This window comes from Sinocyclocheilus rhinocerous, unplaced genomic scaffold (assembly GCF_001515625.1).
Source record: "Sinocyclocheilus rhinocerous isolate Xijiao unplaced genomic scaffold, SAMN03320098_v1.1 scaffold3065, whole genome shotgun sequence".
NCBI classification, from domain to species: Eukaryota; Metazoa; Chordata; class Actinopteri; order Cypriniformes; family Cyprinidae; genus Sinocyclocheilus; species Sinocyclocheilus rhinocerous.
In genome coordinates this window covers 121,015-141,188 of record NW_015643565.1, presented here as the reverse complement: position 1 = coordinate 141,188, position 20,174 = coordinate 121,015, and the positions used below count along the sequence as shown (strand labels likewise).

The 20,174-nt window shown below is 37.1% G+C and overlaps 1 protein-coding gene across 2 annotated transcripts in view; it reads left to right on the top strand.

Moving 5' to 3' along the window:
• Window positions 1-7,856: 7,856 nt before the first annotated feature.
• Window positions 7,857-20,174, top strand: part of LOC107757404 (procollagen-lysine,2-oxoglutarate 5-dioxygenase 2-like) — a 40,465-nt gene continuing 28,147 nt past the window's right edge. For both annotated transcript variants that reach the window (XM_016574870.1, XM_016574869.1), the window contains exon 1: window positions 7,857-8,222. In XM_016574870.1, coding sequence (XP_016430356.1) covers window positions 8,126-8,222 — 97 coding nt within the window. In that variant the 5' untranslated portion in view covers window positions 7,857-8,125. The remainder of the gene's footprint in view (window positions 8,223-20,174) is intronic.

Sequence of the window (20,174 nt, the reverse complement as noted above, 5' to 3'; positions counted from 1 at the left end):
ACCCAGAGCAATATACTAAAGTGACTAGGTCTAGGTCTATGATACAGTGAATTATAGTATCATCCTTCAAAAAATTAATATAACCAAACACATGTCGTGGCCTAATGGTTAGAGAGTCGGACTCATAACCCAAAAGTTGCAGGTTCGAGTCTCGTACCGGCAGTGATTGTAGGTGGGGGGAGTGAATGTACAGCGCTCTCTCCCACCTTCAATACCACGACTGAGGTGCCCTTGAGCAAGGCACCGAACCCCCAACTGCTCCCCGGGCGCCACAGCAAAAAATGGCTGCCCACTGCTCCGGGTGTGTGTTCACGGTATGTGTGTGTGTGTTCACTGCTGTGTGTGTGCACTTTGGATGGGTTAAATGCAGAGCACTAATTCCAAGTATGGGTCACCATACTTGGCCACACGTCACATCCATCACTTCTTATTAAATTAATTCCGTGATAGACAACACTCCTACCCGATACTAAAATATCAGAACACCCCTACACAAGAGCGAGAGATTCACATTACCTCAGCTCCAGATACACTGTCCACTTTAGCTTGATTTATAGGGTTCATCTGAAGCACACACTTCGGAAATGACAGCAGTGTGACTTTTCTTACTTGAGTGTAATTTGTTTCCAACCTCCAGGCTAACTGATGGCTGTATATAAGGAATGTTTAGGGATGTGCTGGCATTCTTGCAAACAAATTAATTATGTCATTGCTTATATATACACACTTCAAGGAGCCTTAGAAACACCACACTGTATGGAATTTCCTGTATCAGTTGTGTGAAGACCACACAGTCAAACAGTCCTACACACATCTGTGCAAACAAAGCTTGAAGATAGTGTCCAGTGGGATGGGACATTGAGAACTGGCTCAAGATACAGTGCAGCTGAATGAAACCATGAAAACCGTGATGTTCAGTCATCCACTCCAGCTGAGTTATTGTTCAGAGTTAACGAATGATGTGATGTGCTCCTCTGAGATTTTCTCAAATATACGTGGAACTGACCATACAAATCCTGCTTATAATGCACATTCCTCAAAAGGCTTGTCCTCTCTTTTTCCTCCTGGAAATGGAGATGGTCAGGGTGTATAAATATATCTGAGCATCTTATTTCAGGCAGGCCTCTCTAATGATCACTTTTGGTATTACTCTAATGAGAGACTGCTCATGAAGCTCACCCTGTATAATTAAACTTAAAATGAAGAAGTCTCCCAAGAGGACAACTAAAGTTGCCCAATGGAGCCCCTCCTTGGACCCACCTTTTTTGTTCCTTTATATCCATCTCTTTGGTCAAACTTGTGGTGCCATTGTGTGACCATGTCTCATACTGTCACTGAAATGTATGGTTTGGAAAGAAGAAGAAGAAGAAAAAAAGTCACGCTCATGTTTTTCAAAATCCATATGACTTTCTTTATTCAGTGGAAGACAAAATGGCATGTTTAGCAGAATATTGATGCTGCTCTTTTCTGTACAATTTAAGCATACAATGATTAGAGATTGTCAAGCTCCACAAAGCACCAAAAGGATATCTCACTAGGTTTGATGAAAATGATATTGAACACCACTGATTTCTGTGTGACCAATCACAATGTGGCAAGTTTGCATATTAATTATGAGATCAACAGGTAATGTCAATATTTTTGGGTGAAAATGTATAAAATATGTAAAATTCTAGTCTTTTCTTTGTTATCGTAGGGCTTCCGAAGATCTATGCAGTACTTTTATAGTGATTTAGTATGTATGTATGTATTTATTTATTAACTTGACAGCATCTGCACTGTACACTTACTGAAGGGAAAAGAGCAGTATTAACATTCTTCACAGTTTTTATCTCGTGTTCCACAGAAGAAATAAATAAATACTTGTTTGGAACAACATGAAGGTGAGTAAAAAAGTGGAATTTCAATTTATTGGTGAACTTTTGTAAAAAAGAAGTACACACTTTTAAAAAGAGTAGGAAATAATATTTCAATTGATATATTTAAGTCGGACTGAATGGAATGTTTTTGAACACTACAAAATGTATTATAGTTTAAGTTTTGCAAGCTTTGAGAGACTTTTTTTTTTTGATCAACTTAAGTAAGACTGATTTATACAAGCATTTATGATAAACTAAAATATTTTAATGTCTGTTTTATTGAAACGTGTATATCATGTATTAATTACAACTTTGTAAATTGCAAATGTATAATTACTTGAAGTGCTTTTAAAATATATTAAAGGGGTCATATGATGCGGTCGTCACATGTGGTTGCCGCAAACCCGCCGGCTGCGCCATTGTCAAGCCGGCCTGCCTTCGCTCTCTCTAGCCGCCTGCCTCCGCTCACTCTAGCCCCCGGCCTCCGCTCAATCAAGCCCCCAGGCCTCCGCTCACTCTAGCCCCCGGCCGCCGCTCACTCTAGCCCGCCGTGTGTTTCGTTGTGAAAGTGAAACTACTTTGTTTGGTCTTCCAAAAGAGGACACGACTAGAAATCAGTGGTTAAGTTGTATTTACAACACTGTTCCAGAACAGTTGAACCCAAATATTCAGATGTGTCCAGCGCATTTTATGGAGGACTGTTTCCTGATCCTGGAAGAGTAGACTACAATGCCGGCTGTTCTGACTCACAGACTGTAAGTACGTTTTTTTATATTTAAAGGATTTGCCACTGATGATTAAAACGCGAGTTTTGAGCAGTGTAGAGTAGCGCTTGTTGTTTGTCATTTCTTCGATCACAAATGCAGACATGGTTTTATGTTTACGCGGCGCGGCGCGATCCAGCACAACACATAAAAATACAGTATAAGTCATTATAATCAGAGGAGAAACAATAATGTACAATATGTGGAAAATAATGTGTTTTTTGAACCTTAAACCGCATAAACAAATTTCATTATACCAAATACACAAAATAATGTTCTTTTTAGCAACATCATATGACCCCTTTAACTAAATATATCAAAAACATATTAACTATTGATTTACTATTGCATAAAACACTAATTATAAAATTAAAATCAAGTACTTTACATGTGCTTTAGTCTGTTAGTCGACACATCAAAATACAGCAAGTGCACTTCTTTAAAGCATGACAAAATCATTACATAATGACATAATTATTACAAAATTAAAACATAATGGTTTAAAGTGTACTTAAAGGTAAAACTTTTCATTTGACATTATAAAGTGCACTATTTTAAAAGTGTGCTTGGAAACAGTCATGAAAGTGTACACTAAGTGGCCTTTTATTTCACTGATATACTATTATCTGTAATTACAGTTTTTATAAAAAAGAAAGATAGATTTTAAGGACACTACAAGTGCACATTCAATACAGTTAAGCACACTTCTTTTTCACAAGGATAGTATTTTAATGCAAATTACGTTTCCTGCATGTGTAGCCGAAAGACTCCATATATTGCACCCTATATTCTTTCTTTCCGAAATGTCCATGACCAACATGCTATCTGCCTGTTTTCAGTGTTGCAAATGGCGCCACTGTGGATACATAGATTGTCTCCTTTCCATCCATTTAAATGATGGGTTCTTGAGGATGCTTATAGAGCAAGAAGACAAATGTGTTTTCCTGGAGGTCAAGTTCTCTTCATGATTTTGGCTGAAGTGTGGGATTTCCCATCTTAACTTCACTCAAACCAGTGCACAGATGTGGAAATGTCAGACTGACAGCGGTTGGTCTATCAAGAGGCACTGGTCTTCTATCGTTGCCAGTTTGTAATTAACACAAAGTGGCAGGTTCAAAGGCATGCATTTGAAACAAAAAAAAGCTATTATTGGAAGCAATTATAGCAAAGGATTCATCAGGTCCATGAGATCATGTCGTCGTGGATGGGTGACTCATCATCGTAATCGAGAAACCATTTGCCAGGCATTGCCAGTACCACAAAAAGACACGTATATGTATTTTAAGTTTATTCCATGCACATGGGGGAAAAAAACTAGGTGGGCTAAAACGTTTAGATTGTCTTACTGTGTGATTCAAGACAAAAGGTCCAAAGGTCTGTAAAAATGTTTAGTCTTGATTCATTTATTGGTTGTACTACTGCCTGACTCTGTCATCCACATCAAAATTTACTGTACTTGACATTTTCAATGAATGGAAATATAGATGGAGAATCATGATCGCCTTTATTGCCTGCAGACTTTGACATCTCTTCAAACTAATGTCTTTGCATTTTAAGGAAATTGTGACAAGAAACACTTTTTTTTTGTCTCCCTTTTGGGGGGACATCATAAAATCTTATAAAAAAAGATGTTAACTGGAATAGAAAGCATAATTTTTGTCAGTAATTATAAAAAATGTGGGTGTATCTGACAAAAACATGTTAAAGGTTACATTACATGCAAAAATAACATCAAGGTGCTTTGCATTCAGACTTTATCTCCATGAAAATTAGGCTTTTTTTTTTTTTTTACTTAGCGTAAAATACATGATATACTTTTAAAAATGCATATATTTAAAAAATCAAATAAAATAAAGACAGTAATACCATGACATAAAATAATACATAATTTATTTATTTGAATTAATATTTTACATTTTTAAATAATATATAATTTATTTTGTGTAACTTTTTATTTTATTTTACTTTTCTTAACCCGTTATACTGGTGATAATTATGAATATTCTTGTCACAATGCGGAACAATCTTGTAAATAGGCTGTTTTCTTTTATTCTTAAATTAATAATAATACTTGGTTTGATTATTGGACTGTTATGTTGGGTTGAAATATGAAATATGGTTTTGTGAGATTCACCCTTTGACCACAATAGTAAACAGAGCTTTTCTTTTACAGATTTTAGAGAACATAATGTCCTTTTTTAGACTTTTCTGAATCATTGGCAGTCTTCTGCCTCTATTTATCAGCATATCCATTAGCTTCACTTCACTTTATAGTTTCTAGCAATGTAAAAGCAATATCATACTGTACATTTTACTGCGCACACAAAACATGTAATTTGCACTTACATAATCACATCTATATTGTCGCTCAGTAAATAACCAAGACCAGATGTGGCAGATGAATGCAAAGCCAGTGTGTTTCTCACTGTATAATACAGAAGTGATTTCAGCTGTTCATGTTAGTAGCCCCCGCTTCCATCCCCCAAACAAACTCCTCTGTCTCACAAAGCTGTGAAATGTCAAGGGATGCATTGAGTATATATGCCTTTATTTATCTCCACTCTTGTGCTTTGAAACATCTTCTATCTGCAGTGACAAAGACTGCGACAAGACATTTTAATGGCCCACAGAGAACCGTGAACCTCTGGTGAACCTATGTTTTGAGTATTTGTACTACTCATAGCTACATGCATGAGTGAAACTGAATCTTGTAAAAAGAATGAATGGGAATACATTGGCCTCAGTGACATCAATCAGTGGCTATTAAGAGTGTTGGACGTGAACCAGATTACCTCATTATAACACTGTGTGCAAAAACACAATAGGCCTATGTCTGAAAGCCTGAGACCACAATAACATGCATAAATTGCATGGTCAAGATCCAACTCTGCCATATAGCTTTTGTTTGGCACGGAGGATCTTTCTTTTCAATGTACTGCAGTGTTATTTTGGTATAGTAAATGGCCTTCAAGGAAAATTATTCAATTTTTTTTAAAGTACAGCAGTAATCAAGCGGTCAGTGGATATATGTGGGCAGCTTGTTGGGGATTTTTTACATCTGTTGTTTTAATACTGAGCTAACTATTGCATTACAATAGTTGCATATATTTACAATACTTGCATTGCGCTATTCCCCTATGGGGGATGTTGACTGGTTCCCTCAATGCAGGTGATTTTTGTAAGTAAAATAAAAAAGAGAGAAGACTATTCAGTGTCGTGACTATTTTGGTCGTCTGATTGATAGTTCATACTTTCTTTAATGTTTTTTTTTCTTCTTCTTCATAAAGTAAGTATAAGAATACCCTTTAACATTGTCAGTACTGCTTCAAGATGAACACTTATTGGACTGAAGCAACTTAGGTTTACTTGATTATCCAGACATCATGCTAAAATGAGTATCAAATATGATCCATCAGGCTTTTGAGGAATGTTTATTTGTTCATCTCTCAATCATCATTGCATTGCATTTATATGTTTTCTCCTGCACAATAAAAACTACAGAGCTTTGAATGAGCTCATAAAACTAAGCATTTAAATATCATCTTACTAAGACATATTATTGGGAGATATAGCGTGACAATCGTTATGTACTGTATATGCATTTTATGTAGCCTAAGTAGTCTGCTATACTGTTATAAAGATCTCATTGATTTACATCACAAGCTATCAGAATTTCATCTTATTTTTGGCCAAGAAAATACCAACTGTACCAAATTACATATTTTTGCTCAGTTTGGGGAAAGCTCCAGGAAAGCTGTTTTCATGCTGAGCTAATCAAAATGAACACAGTTGATCAGTCAAATGGCTTTGTGTGCCACTGAGAAGGTGATTATTGACTTTACAAGTCGTTTTTAGGAGGGGGTGATCCTTTTTTCCAACAGCGATTCAGTTTATTATTTTTTTTTTTTTTTGACATGTTTGTGCTATATCTTTCATTTGGATGTTATAAGTTGCACTGAGTAAATACAGCTGGATAAAACAAAAACTGTGTCCGTCTTCATTTCAGGCTGCAAAGCAACAAAATGTGATCATTTTAAAGGGGGTTATTATTTTCTATACACACTGTACATTCACACTATTATGAGCAATAAAAGGCAGTTTTTTTTTCTTTTGTCTAAACGTATAAACAATAAACTGTTTGTTAAAAAAAAAAAATCGGACTATTATTTCATATGTCAGGGTTTACAGGGTTGATGGCTGTGCCATGGTACCGCAATGGTATCAGGTGGGAATAAGGGCCCAATGAAGACCCAGTGACTTATTTTGTTCTTAAAATAATCTAATAATAACTGTAACCACTTAATGCACTTTAGAAATAAAGAATGCAGTATTTATTATCAATATGAACCTTGCAATATGCATGCTAATAAGCAACTAGTTTTGTTTTGTATTTTGTTTGTCTATCATAGTGAGAACTTTATATTTACCTCCATATACTTTTTTTATACTGAACCAGTGTTTTCTACCATAAATGCTACCATAACACTGTTTTATAGCATAACCCTTAAACATTTTATATTTCCATCAAAGCATTATTTATTATGATTATTAAGCTTTTTTTTTCTCACAAGGGCTGCTCCCCACAATGTAGGTTCAGATTAGAAATCAGGTTAGATTTCAGGTTCTACAGTTCTTGTGGGGACACAATGGAGAACCCGACCCGCCCACCACACACATACATTACATTTTTTTTTTTATGATGATGCCAAACTCCCATTCTACTGGTAGATTACACTCATTTTAAGCCCTCACCCAAAATGTTGGCGTTTGAAAGGACATTTAGTTTCTTCATAAAGCTTTTCCTTTCTCAAGCTTTTTTAGGTTTTATATACTATCTTTGCTTTATCTTAGATTTTTTATTTATATTTTGATTTTAGAAACAAATAGTCATTGTGCTAATATCCATTCAGCTTATGTCACATATAGAGTGTGTAGAAATGTTTTTAGCAATTTATTCTAAAATCAACTTTTTTCTTCATCCACTAACTTGTCATATTAAACATTTTCCTGAGTAAGTTATTAATTTCAAAGTAGTCAAAAAGTGCAATGACTTTACCACTGCATTTTCTAATATGGCATATTACTTCAGGCAGCTAATGTTCACTTTTAGCCTTTCACCTTCTCTCTCTCTCTCTTTTACAGTGGAAGCAGCGTGTGAGTCTGGGTGTGAATGAGGGCGGTGCAGGGGGGCATTATTTGAGCTCGTGTTTGAGGACTGCAGGAGGAGGGGTGCTCAAACACAGCTGTACTTGTTCAATCACACTCACTCCTGTCACCCTGTCTGGGGAACATCGAGGGCACCATCACAGTCAGCTCGTTCTTGCGGGACTAATCAGCACGTTTATCACTACTGATTTTCACTAGAAATTACTTTACTTAGGTGACCTATAGAGAGGTTTTATTGCTGACCCCGGGGCTTCTCGGACTCACCGCGCGCTGACCAGCAGCAACTTCGCAAACTTGTTCGTTCACATCGTCTCTGAGGACTTCACCGAAGCGGCGATGGAGCATCATCGGTGCTTTTACGCGCTTATTTTAACGCTGATGTCCTGTGTTCAGTATTCCCTGAGCATGGAGAGAAATAAGGATATTCCAACAGGTAAGAGCCCGTTACATTGGGACCGCGCGCTCTGGTGCGTCATTCACACTGAGTGCGACGCGACGCAACTAGTCTAGAACGCTCGCGTTAGGCTATATCAAATAGTTATGTTCTGAAAGTGATCATAACACTTAATTATTATTAATAATCGTTTGTTACGTCACTAACCGATCAATAGATGTGCGTTCAAATATCCATAATCTGAAAATATAAAGGAAAATCCATGCCATGTTTTATTTGAATTAACATTAATGATCTTTAATGTTTGAAAATTACTGTAAAATGTTTTCTTTCCTTCTGCTGCTCAATCATTTACGGGTGACCGGGGCTATAGTCACATGGGGAAGTTGTCACAAGGGGACATTTTAGGACATTTTTGTTTGTGTGTGAATTCTGAATACTGCGATTTAATATAACATTTTTGCAAACTATTTTGGGTAACAAGTGAGCATACTTAACTGACATAGCCTATACTGAAAGAAGAGTCATGTGTGTAATTTGGGGAAAGTTGTCAGTTGAATTATAATCTATTGACCCCGAAAAAAAGCTTAAGGTGTTTATTTTGTGTTTCATAATTGTTTTACTCATTTACTAATTGTTTTAAATTGAACTGAAAAACCATAATAGGCTGCTTAATGGCAAGTTACCTCATAGAGTGCGACAGTGTGTCCCGTTCAGGCAATAATGCTGGAAATAATGTTCATTATTTATGTATTTATTTAGTTAGTTTTAAGTCCAGTAGCCCTTTAAAGTTTGTGTCTATACAGCAAATGACTTGCACAAATAACCTCTACAGTACACCTTGCTTCTTGTTGGGACGTGACATGAGGGATGTCAGGTAGACTTTTTTTTATTTTTTATCACAGTCATGCTGTGAGGGAATGTGTGCCTGTGAGATATAACACTATGCTGTTCAATCTACAAAGCGTATAGTTGTGTAGTGCAATAACTAAAATGGGTTTTACAGCCTAATTTTCATTTTTGGGTGAACTAACCCTTTAAGGGTGCTGTTTATAGCTTGACAAAATGACAAACATTTTCTAAACAATTGTGTGTGCTCTGGATCATAATTAAGAATATAATCAAGCGGAGTTCATTTCCATGCATCATTTCCTTGACATCAAATGTCAGTTAGGTTCTATTAGTACCGTTTGTCACTGAGCATTACATTGAGGTCAAACTGTGGGAAAATGGAGTGACAGAACTTTATTGCAAGCTTTACTAATGCATTCCTGTTTAAGAAGTATCTTTCTAGAAAGATCACTGGGTAAAACTTTCCAAAAGCAAAACACCAAAAGTGCAGCCATATGTCACATTTGAGTATTGTATGACTGTGGCTGCACACAAATGGAGGGCAAAGGTGTGTATTTCGTGCGAATATGTATCGGCTATCTGTGAGGCAGTAACGTTTGTCTTCTGTTTCACATTTAAAGCAATTGTAAGGTGTTTCAATACAAGTCAATGAGACTTGAAACATTCCAAAAGTGTGATCTCCGTATCCCTTGTCATTGCAAAAAAAAAAAAATTATCTGGATTTGTGATGTCACGAACCCGGGAAGTAACTCGTTGTAGTCCCTACCAGCCATTTTTGTAGGCATTAAACTGCCAGAATTTTAAAAGACGATATCTCCATTTGCATTGAACTTTCAACTTTGTAACTTTGCAGATATTGTTTATGCTCAAACAGCAACATTACACACTGACTAACGTTTAAAAAGTGAAATTGCAATGAACCACTCCTTTAATGTTTAACTGCTTGGATCTTTTGGTCTTTCCAATTGAAGTAGTTCGAGATTTGAAAAGAGACCAAAACCCTTTAAAAACAGCCAGAAGACAAGACCAGCAAACCAGTTTAGCCTGGTTTAAGAGGGGACATCTTGACTTACCAAATGTATCTGTACAATTTTATGCTCCTTCTGTTTGGTCAAATAGTGGGTGACATTTCACATGAACTATTTTATAAATATGAAGCTTGCATTATTCATCATGGACAGATGGTCGACATGAAATACCATTTGTGATTCATTTTACTTCCATAATCAAAAACAATTTTGAGAGAAACCAGAAAAAGGGTGGGACTTAATTTCATCAATCAGGCTACCCAGGGTCATTGGAAATATGTGCCTCTACCTACATTTCTGCAAAACTCAAAAAACCTACCTATACGTACACATTGCTGCAGTTTCCAGTTGTTATAAACACTAGAGGCAGTAAAACTCAGACAACGTTTATTCCTTTTCACACAAATTAGGATTTACAGGGTCAAAGTTTTCATCAAGAAAGCCTAATTTTCGCACAATTCCTTACACAATTTTATGTTATGAGCAATTTTTTTTTAACACGCTGTAAGATTTGAAAACGGATACTTTTGATTGTTATCATCACATATAAAGCTTCATATGTATGGGTTTTCTAACGCAGTAGGTTTGCTCTGTAGCTCTTGTGAGGTGAAGCGCTTCGGTACAAATCCTGTGAAACTACGGTTCAACACAACACCTCAAACCCGCGTAGAAGATAGTTAAAATAGTTTAAATAGCACAGTTGCATCAGCGAATGTCTTTTTATATCACTTTTGCATTCGTTTACACTATCGGGTAGGTTTAGGGTTGGGTTTGGTGTAGGGAGTATGTTATTTTCCAACACGATAGAGCATTAACCTTTTAGCGACACTCCTTAGACATTTGAATTCTGAACCACCACAATACGTGCCTGAAGAAACATAATAAAACACAGCAATACGTGCCTGTACCAAAGTAAAAAAAATGTGGTAATGGTCACGTATTGAATGTGCGTTTTAGCGCCACTCACTGGACATTCTACTTTGACACTGCCGTGAAACGTGCAGTATGGTACGTAATGCTGGTGTTGCAGAAACGTTGCCACAAGCACATATTTCCAATGAGCTTGTTTTGCAATCAGAAGTTGGATTGTGAGAAGTCACATGGAGCGAGATAGTTGGAGGGGCGGGGCTGAAAATAATTAAAGGGCTTGGTGACATCAGCCAAAAGAAGTTGTTTCAGAAGTGCAGCACATTTACGGAAATTAATTTTTTGATTTGGTATAATGTCCACAGATGATTCACACAGAATAAGACCATCGACCATGCTGACTTTAAACTGTACCACTTAACATATGCTGTCGGTTAAACCACTGACACATACCGATCTCAAGAAATCCAGCCGTACATTTCCAAATTTAAGGTGCAGAGAAGATTACAATCTAAATGGGTCTCTTAATTGCCCCTGATTTGAGGTTTTGTGTACCTTTGCGCACAGTAATTAAGCTAGAGTCATTAACAGTTACTGGTATCTAGATGACGCATGCTGTCCTGAACACAGTGGAAGATATAGACAGAAAAATACATGGCTTTGCGTACTGTAGACAGAAAGGGAGTGAACGGCACAGGAAACCTCTGGCGTTTACGGCATAACATCACTGCAGTCTTTCTGAATAACCTAGAAACTGAAGCGTTTAATTCTGAACAATCTGCCTCATGACTCTCGAGGTCGTCTCTACTTAAATGCATGTGGGAGAACTATCACCTCCTGTGAGTTTTCAATGTCCACCCACGTTTAGACCTCTGTGAACCCTTCACAATGAAACATTGGCCTATGAGTTGAACTGCAGTGTAAGATTTACGACTTCCGAGTCCCAGTAAAAGAGAACATATATGCTTGTCTATAGTGTTGACTGCTGGACCTGGCAGCACTAGCCTGTAATTGGTCTTGTGCAACATGGTGTCATTCAACCACACACTTGATTAAAGAAGTCTGGTTTATATAAGCAGTTTAGATGGATGTCGGCTGTGTTTGTCAAACCGTTAAATGACTGTCCGAGCCAAAAGACACAAAAAGAAGTACAGTTGTATAGTCACATCCAAACTTTGTGCCACAACCTTTTGTTCTCTAGTCCCTGGTTTTACTTATTGTCTGATCAGGTTTTGCAGGCAGCTGCCCAGATTTGTCAGTGGCTTTTATTTGATTGACTATGAGATCTGAGGGACACTTCAGCGTGTCTGTTCCCATAGACAGAGAAGCATGTCAGGGAACATTTTAAAGGCCAAAGTAGTTTTTAAGGCATCTTTATGCATTAAAGACATGGATTTATCTGGCTAATCCTTTTTTTTTTTTTTTTCTGAGGTGAAAATACACAGGATGTTCTTTGGTGGGGTTTATGATATTCTGGTCACTAGATCAGGCTTGTTTGTTCCTTTAAATGGAAGTCTATAGGATTTGACACCTGTTTTATCCATCAAATCAGAAAATTAATAACATGTGCATCTCCTTAACTAGCCATACAGTTTGAGGTATCATTTATGCCCGTATCATGTGGTCCGTAATGAGTTGCTTGTCCAAATTTGAGAAAACCCATAGCGGTGTGTGTCCACTTGTGGGACTTTTCAATTAATTCCTATGAGAGCTGAGCAACATGCTCATGTGGGGTAATATGAGATTGATAGTGGAACAGAGAAAGTGTTGAGAGCGATTGAGAGCATCTCAAAGATGAGAAAAGCTCAACTTTATGCACATCAGAAGCTGGACAGTTGTAGGTAGTGACATCTGTCATGTTATTACTATACTTATTACTATATTTAATGAATTTTTCAAATGTAGTTCGGATGCGTTCATTGTGACTAGACTGGTTGGGATAACAAAAGTGTATTAAATTGATTGATTTAATTTTGAGCAGTACTAAACTGACATGCACCATAAATCCCAAAGTATACATTAGTTTTGACATGAATGATTAGCGTATGCATGAGGCCAAACTCTAAGGGTGTGTTTCCACTTGTAGTTTGGCTCTCTTGATTCTTTTGGTCCGGACCCAAAAGTAAATTATACATTTAGTCCTGGTTCGCTTAGCATTCACAGTCATTTTTAAACCAAAACAATAGGCATAAGGATACAGTCCCAACCTGATTGGACATCTTTTATGACTTATATTTTGTGAACTTGCTTTATGCCGGGCTAAATGTGCTTGCTGCATGTGTGTACATAATATGGCGGTATTTTTACCAGCTGATAACTCAGAAAGAGCATATAAAATGTGTAAAGGAGTCAAACCAGCACCAGGAATTCCTGCGTTGCACATATAGATGCAGTTCGTACACCTGTACCGAACTGTAATGGGCAACAGCTCCTATGATGAGAAGAACCAGGTATGCTTGTGCATTCTGTCCTTTCTACGCTCGCATCATGTGACATTACATACTGTTTTTGGTTTGTGTAGATGTCTTCAGTCCATGTTGTGTTTATATTTCCATTGATCATGATCAGGGGGGTCTTGGTCCACTTGATTGGTTTGCACCAAGGTTCAGATGACAGCGTTCACACACACATATTCAAATGAACTGCTTTAACAGAGCAATCGCATTAGAATTTGTTTTAATCAAACCAAACCTGCCAAGTGTAAACACAGTCTAAGAATAACCAACAGTGATAGCTTGCCTTTGTATTTCATATCCTTATCCAACTCATATAACTGCGTGTGGTCTTCAAAACTCGAGGTTATGAGGGTTTACAGAATCAAACAGAAGCTGCTCCTCAGTTTGGCTTGTTTAATTGCTCTGGCCAGTACAGCATTCCAACTCCAAGGCAACGCTCAACTCGGCTCAGCACAGGAAGTGACCACAGTAATTGCGAGCATTAGGCGATGGCAGGCACAATTTTGGTGATGTCAACCAAATTACCCCTTTCTTTTTCTCTGATCTTCAAACTTGTGATTGTTTTTCCAGACATGGAAAAATAAATAAGAGTTACTGGTAAGTTAAATACTCAACTGAACTATTGTGGCCAAGCCCATGTTAAACCAGATGCTGATGACGTCATGCAATGTTCCATTCTAGAGGCATTTACAGCTGTACTGGAGAGGTGCAATTGACGCCCCAATCAACGAACAACACCCCCACCGTCCCACCCACCATTGCCAGTGTAATACTAGATTCTCGGGTTATAGACACAAGGGCATGTTTAAACAATCAAGGAAATTTCCAAGCCCCTAGAGAGAAAGCTTTTCTATTTTAGTTGCGGACAGCTGAAATAACGTCTGTCTACAATAACCCCACCACCATTTTCCCCCTAGTTTGGTCTTCAGCCACCCTTCAAATTTGGTTTCTTGTCCCTAAGTGATAACACATTTTAAGAAAGTGTTATGGAATATCTGCATGTCTGTGTTTACATACAAGTACCTCATTGTCGAGTCACAGCTACCTGTGGTTACATTCAAATTCTTCCGATCTGACGTTGGCCTTTGTTTTCGCAGTGTAATGAGGCGTAAGTATGAGCTCTAGATATGTGTGTGTTTATATATGTTCTGGCAGTTGATTCTGGTGATTTTGGTTGGGATTGTGTTAACACGCTCATGTTAAGCGGGCAGTACAGGGTACTCCCTTCACCAATTCGGAAATGCTGGTCTGCTGGAGAAACACAGTGACATACTTACGGTATGAATGAATGGGCGCTGTGGTAGAGTCTGGCTGTTGAGGGATCAGACCGCCTAATAAGGTCAGTTATGTGACTCAGTAGTGTTTCTGAAGTGAGATCACCTCTGTTAGTATCTGACTTATTTGCTGCTGGTGCTCAGTGAACTATATTGAAATTGGCTTTGTTTTAAATTGATTATTTAGTTGATGTTATAGCTGATGTTATGGCAGAAAGAAAAACAACAACAACAACAACACCCAAACACGTTTATTTAGCTATCTAAATGGGGACATTATATAATTCTATTGTTTTTATACATAGATAGTTCTATATTTTATAAGCTAATCCTAACCCCACCCCTCACAGAAAACTTTCTGCATTTTTACAATTTTAAGATAACTTTGTTTAATTTATTTTTATACCAGTTTTACTAATGAGGATTTCCCCAAAGGGAGTTTTTTGGAGATTTTGTCAGGTTTAGCTCACTTTTGGGTACACATTTGTGACAAAAACCATAATTGTCGATTATTCCCTTGAAATTGTAACTGCGATTATTAATTATGATTATCACAATTTACATTGAATGATGTGTATACCATTGTTTGAAGCAACTGCATGCCATATTTTCATATGAAATAATTTCACATGTTTCTTCTTTAAATAATAATAAAAAAGTAAAAATATGCATTGTATTATAATGTGATAATAACACTAAAATTAAAACAATGAAAAACCCTTAAGATAACCTGTAGAAAAAAAAAAAACACATCTCAAGCACTTCCCGCTTTGAACAATTATGTAATTGTGGCATCCATAATTGTAATCGCAACATAAACATCTCTTTGTAAAAAATTCTGTCACATTGATGGCATGCAGATTTGTATCACTTTGAATAGACACATTCAAATTAAATTGTTCGTCTTGGTGTGAACAGACTTTTAGGTTGCAGGATTTCTGCAGTTGATGGGCTGATAAAATTATTATTTTTATTTATTACTTTTTTTTGCGAAACAGCCAGTGTTCATCTACTTTTACAAAAGCAAATGCAACAATTGTAAGGACAACAGCCCTGCAGCAATCTGGGGTTTAGCATTTCCCTCAAGGACAAAGATTGTGATCTTAGTAATTCTCCAGTCCTACATTGTCTTACTTTGAAAATAATCAACAACTTTTGTTTTAGAATGACAAACCCTCAACTTATGAGCCCACCATTATAGCACTGTCTTGAGGAGAATCATTTTAACTTTGTAATGCAATAATTATTAATTTATAAAAATATAAAAAACCTTTCTGTGAAATTTGCACTGTGATTAAAAACTGAAATAAGGGTTATTTAAATTAACTGCATTTTCACCACCATTTGTATCATTCTATTCATTGCTCTTAGAATAAGGCCTTAACTGGCACAAGTATAACATAATGAGCAAATTCACCAAAAAGGTTTTTCCATGCCGTAAATAAGTGCAAAAAACTTCATATTCTGCTATCTGCGTTAGTGATTAACAGTTTCATTGATTCTCAGGCAAATTACAGAACATAATACAATACAACATTTTACCCCGTTAAGAAACTCATCCTAAACTGTTCCCCAGCTAAGGCTTTAAGGTTCACAACTTGGTTATAATTAAATACAATTAAAACATCCTTATATATAATATATAATAATATATTATATATTATATAATAATTATATAATGATGAGAAAACTAGATAAATAAATTACACTGAAATAAAATTAATAAATGAAATCCCATCTTATAACACATCACATTTACACTTTCACAATCAGCATGTTTCTCCCACACAGTTATTACTGTTCCATTTCCAGATAGAGTTAAGTATTTTGACCATTTTTTTTTATAGTATTGGTTTAGCTTGTCCGTCTGCTTATGAGGCTTTTTTTATAATGCAGCCACTCTAGCCTGCTACCCATTCCTGAAAAAAAATAAAAAAATAAAACTGTCTGCCAATTATCAAACTGGTTTGGACCCAGGAGTGTATGTGTTTGTCTCTTATTTCTGTCCACCTACCTAATATATACAGTCAAGGACATAGCAAAATATGAAAATCTAAAACCAAGAAAATGTGTTCATGAACTCTTTTCCAGAAGTTTTTGTACAAAACCACAGAGCATGAGCTAAATCATCATCATCAACCTTACATCTCCAGCAATAAGGCGTATATTTTAACCCAAGCTTTAACAGTCCAGTAAAAACACTGCACCATGCATATCATGCAAATTAAATCAATGTCATTCTTTATTAGTGCAAACATGCCTCCCTTCTATGCAAATTAGGCCTATTGTAAATTGTGCTTATATCCACAAAAGTGAGCACTGTTTTGCCGTTGTACAGTACCACCTGCGAAATATACATTTTTGTGCATTTTATATTGTTTATAGTATCAGTAATTTATCAAATAATGAGGAAATAATTGAGAAGGGCATCATTAACAGACATATACGCAGATGTGTTAGGTAGTCAAGAACTTTTTGCATTTTAAAGAGCAGATTTAAGGGCCTGGATTGTAGTGGTGGAGTGATGCTGCATATAGTAGCCTGCAATATCCTCCACATTTAAGCAATCCGAATCGGCTTACCAAATGGAAAATGACACCATGCAGACAGTATGTTTTATAGGATGCTATTAGCGAGCACAATTTATCCTTAGTTCATTCCCCCAGTATGATATACCCACCTGATGTATGTCGACCCACCAGAGCTGACCAAAAAAGTGTGAAAGACCATGTTATTGTAGGCTGAGAGCTTTCTTAAACATACTTTGTCTCCAGAGCCCCAAGCATTACTTGGAAGATAAGCTGAGAGGGCCACAGAGAAAACAAAGTGTGTTCTCTAGTTTCCCAGTCACATAGTTTGAGAAAATAGTTTATTTAAAGGGGAGTCTTTCACTTTTTCTTTGACTCCTATACTGAGACTTGAGTGTTCTGTGTGGTAGAAGTTCTGAGTGCACTACGGTGGCCTTTCAGGGCAGTGTGAGAGTTTACATAGACGGCCCTGACTGTGTGCCCAGGAACACTTTTAAAGCTCCTCTCTTCTCTGAGAATGAAACAGCTTGCCTGTCTGAAGCAGCATTCTTGTGGACCTCAGCAGTTGATCACACTGTTCTGTCAAACACTGTCTCCTCAGGTCGGCCCAGACTATGTACTACATTCAAAATAGCCATCTTTTAAAAGTCCAAACTGCTTTTCCCACAATTTTTTGCTTCAGCTCTAAAAACAGTGTTCCTACATCAAGGGGCGGAAAATGAAATTCTTCAGAGTGTTGGACAGTGACCTCTCTGTCTGCACTGAATGTCTGCTTGCACTACATGAATCACTATCTGTAGACTCCATCAACAAACATTATTGCCCTACATGGGACGGCTTCTGGGTCCGGACCCGGACCGCGGTCCGCCTGTTAGTGACCTATGCCCTACAGGGTGCACACTCCCATAATATGATTCCTCTGGTTTTGTAATTCTTTCTGTTTTACGTATAGGCTACATGAATCAAAGAAAATGCATCTTGAGAGAGTGCATTATTTTATTTATGTTTAATCACAGCTGCTGAAAGTGATTACACATTGTGCGGTGGCTTGGTTTCTGTCTTTGAGAAGATACTTTAGAACCACTAATCATGTTTTCCGCTTAGTTTCTGTGAAGCTGACTTTCTCCATATGGCAGACATGTCAAGATTAAAGACACATCAAGAGGCAATATTCATTATTTACCATTTGAAAAGTAGCTTTTGAGAAAGAAATAGGTTAAAAACTCATAAGTTAGATTTATTTTATCAAGCATCACTATGACTATTGCTCATACCCCTGACTCTGAAGGTGTGGTCACATTACAAACAAATTCAGAAAGGGGCAAAAAAAAAACGTTCAAATTACTAAATTTTGACTGTGAAAATTGGTCAAATAATGGTAAATGTCACCGTACTTGAAGTATTATATCCAAAACGCCTCAACCAATACCTCAAATAATTCAATTAATGATGATTTTCTAGAGTGATCAAACTTTCTATTTTTACCTAACTAAAGCCCTGTTCGCACTGGATTAGTCTGGTGACCTCCAGTCATTTGTAATAATTGCAGAGGTTGTCTGTGATCTTAATCCCGTGCGAATTGGCCATGTCTGTAAATTGTAAAGTAAAAATTTCCCCGCAAATGACCTACCATATTTCGCCGAACACCGAGGTCCTGTGATAATATTAGTCCCGTGCGAATCGGCATCTCTGTGATTTGGCCAGCATTTGGCAGGTCGTATATCATTTTTCGAGGTTTTTGTTTCCTGTACGCCTTTTTATCCATCTTTCGCAGAGAATGGAGCTGCGTTGGAGTGTTTGATAGTATTTCGGGTGCTGTCATATCGCTACACCATACAATTTGCAGAAAGAGAAAGCTGAAAAGGTTTTGAGGTTAATGTGTTACAAATAAATCAAGCATAAAGCTTGAGATATTATTTTAATCTGGTGAAACTATATTAGTTTCTTTTTTTTTTTAAATCCATCTAACTGGACCATAGAACGGGACTCTCAAAGCCTTGACTTCCGGGTATCCGGGAGATAAGTCAGTAAATTAGAGTAAAATCACAGGCTTCGCTTATCCCGTGCGAATGCACCACACGAAATTCAGATGTGGGGGGGGGGTCCCCAGATAATACTAATCCCGTGAGATAATACTAATTCCGTGCGAATAAGGCTTAAGTTAACAACCATCCAGAACCACTGAGAAACACCCTATATTCCACCCAGAAACAAGCATCCACCTAAAACACCCTATTAACAACTAGAAGACCCTAGCAATCATCTACCAACCCACCCAAAAAAACAAAAAAACAACAACAACCAGAAGACCTTTGCAGTCCCACATCAATGCAACAACTACTCTGCAACAGCATGAGAAATGGCACAAGACATAAGACAAATCTTCTTGGCAAATTGAGCTGAGTGGAATGTCTAAGTCACCTGCTTATCTTCACATGAATGCAGACGGTGCAGTTCGACCATCACAGCAGGAGTTGTGTGTCATCACATACTTGTGTGTGTATATTTGTGGCCATAGCAACTGATTCTCTCTAAGTTTGGTAAACTGGATCCAGGGGTGTATTTAGTGAATTGGGGGCCCCAGGCAAAATATAGGAATGGGGCCCCCATGCGGCAGACAGTGATTTGATCATAGCCTATAGCCTATGTTTGATCAATTTAGCCTTCTCAAATCATTATGTGAATTATTTATTAGCCTATTTTTTTATCCATACAGCAAATGCTTTAAAATTACTTTATTGCATTCCAGACGCTTTTAAAGTACTTTTAACTATAAATGGGTAGCTTGAATGTAAACATTGTTATGAATTTGTTGTATTCCCATTTGTAAAATAGCCAACAAATTCATTGTTGTAGGCTAACCCGATCTCATGAAAGTGCGTATAGCACGATTTTCTGCTTCTATTTGGCATAATATTTCTATGCAGAAATTGACTTTGGCATGCAAAAGACTGATAAATTCATAATTAACGGCATGGGTTCAGTC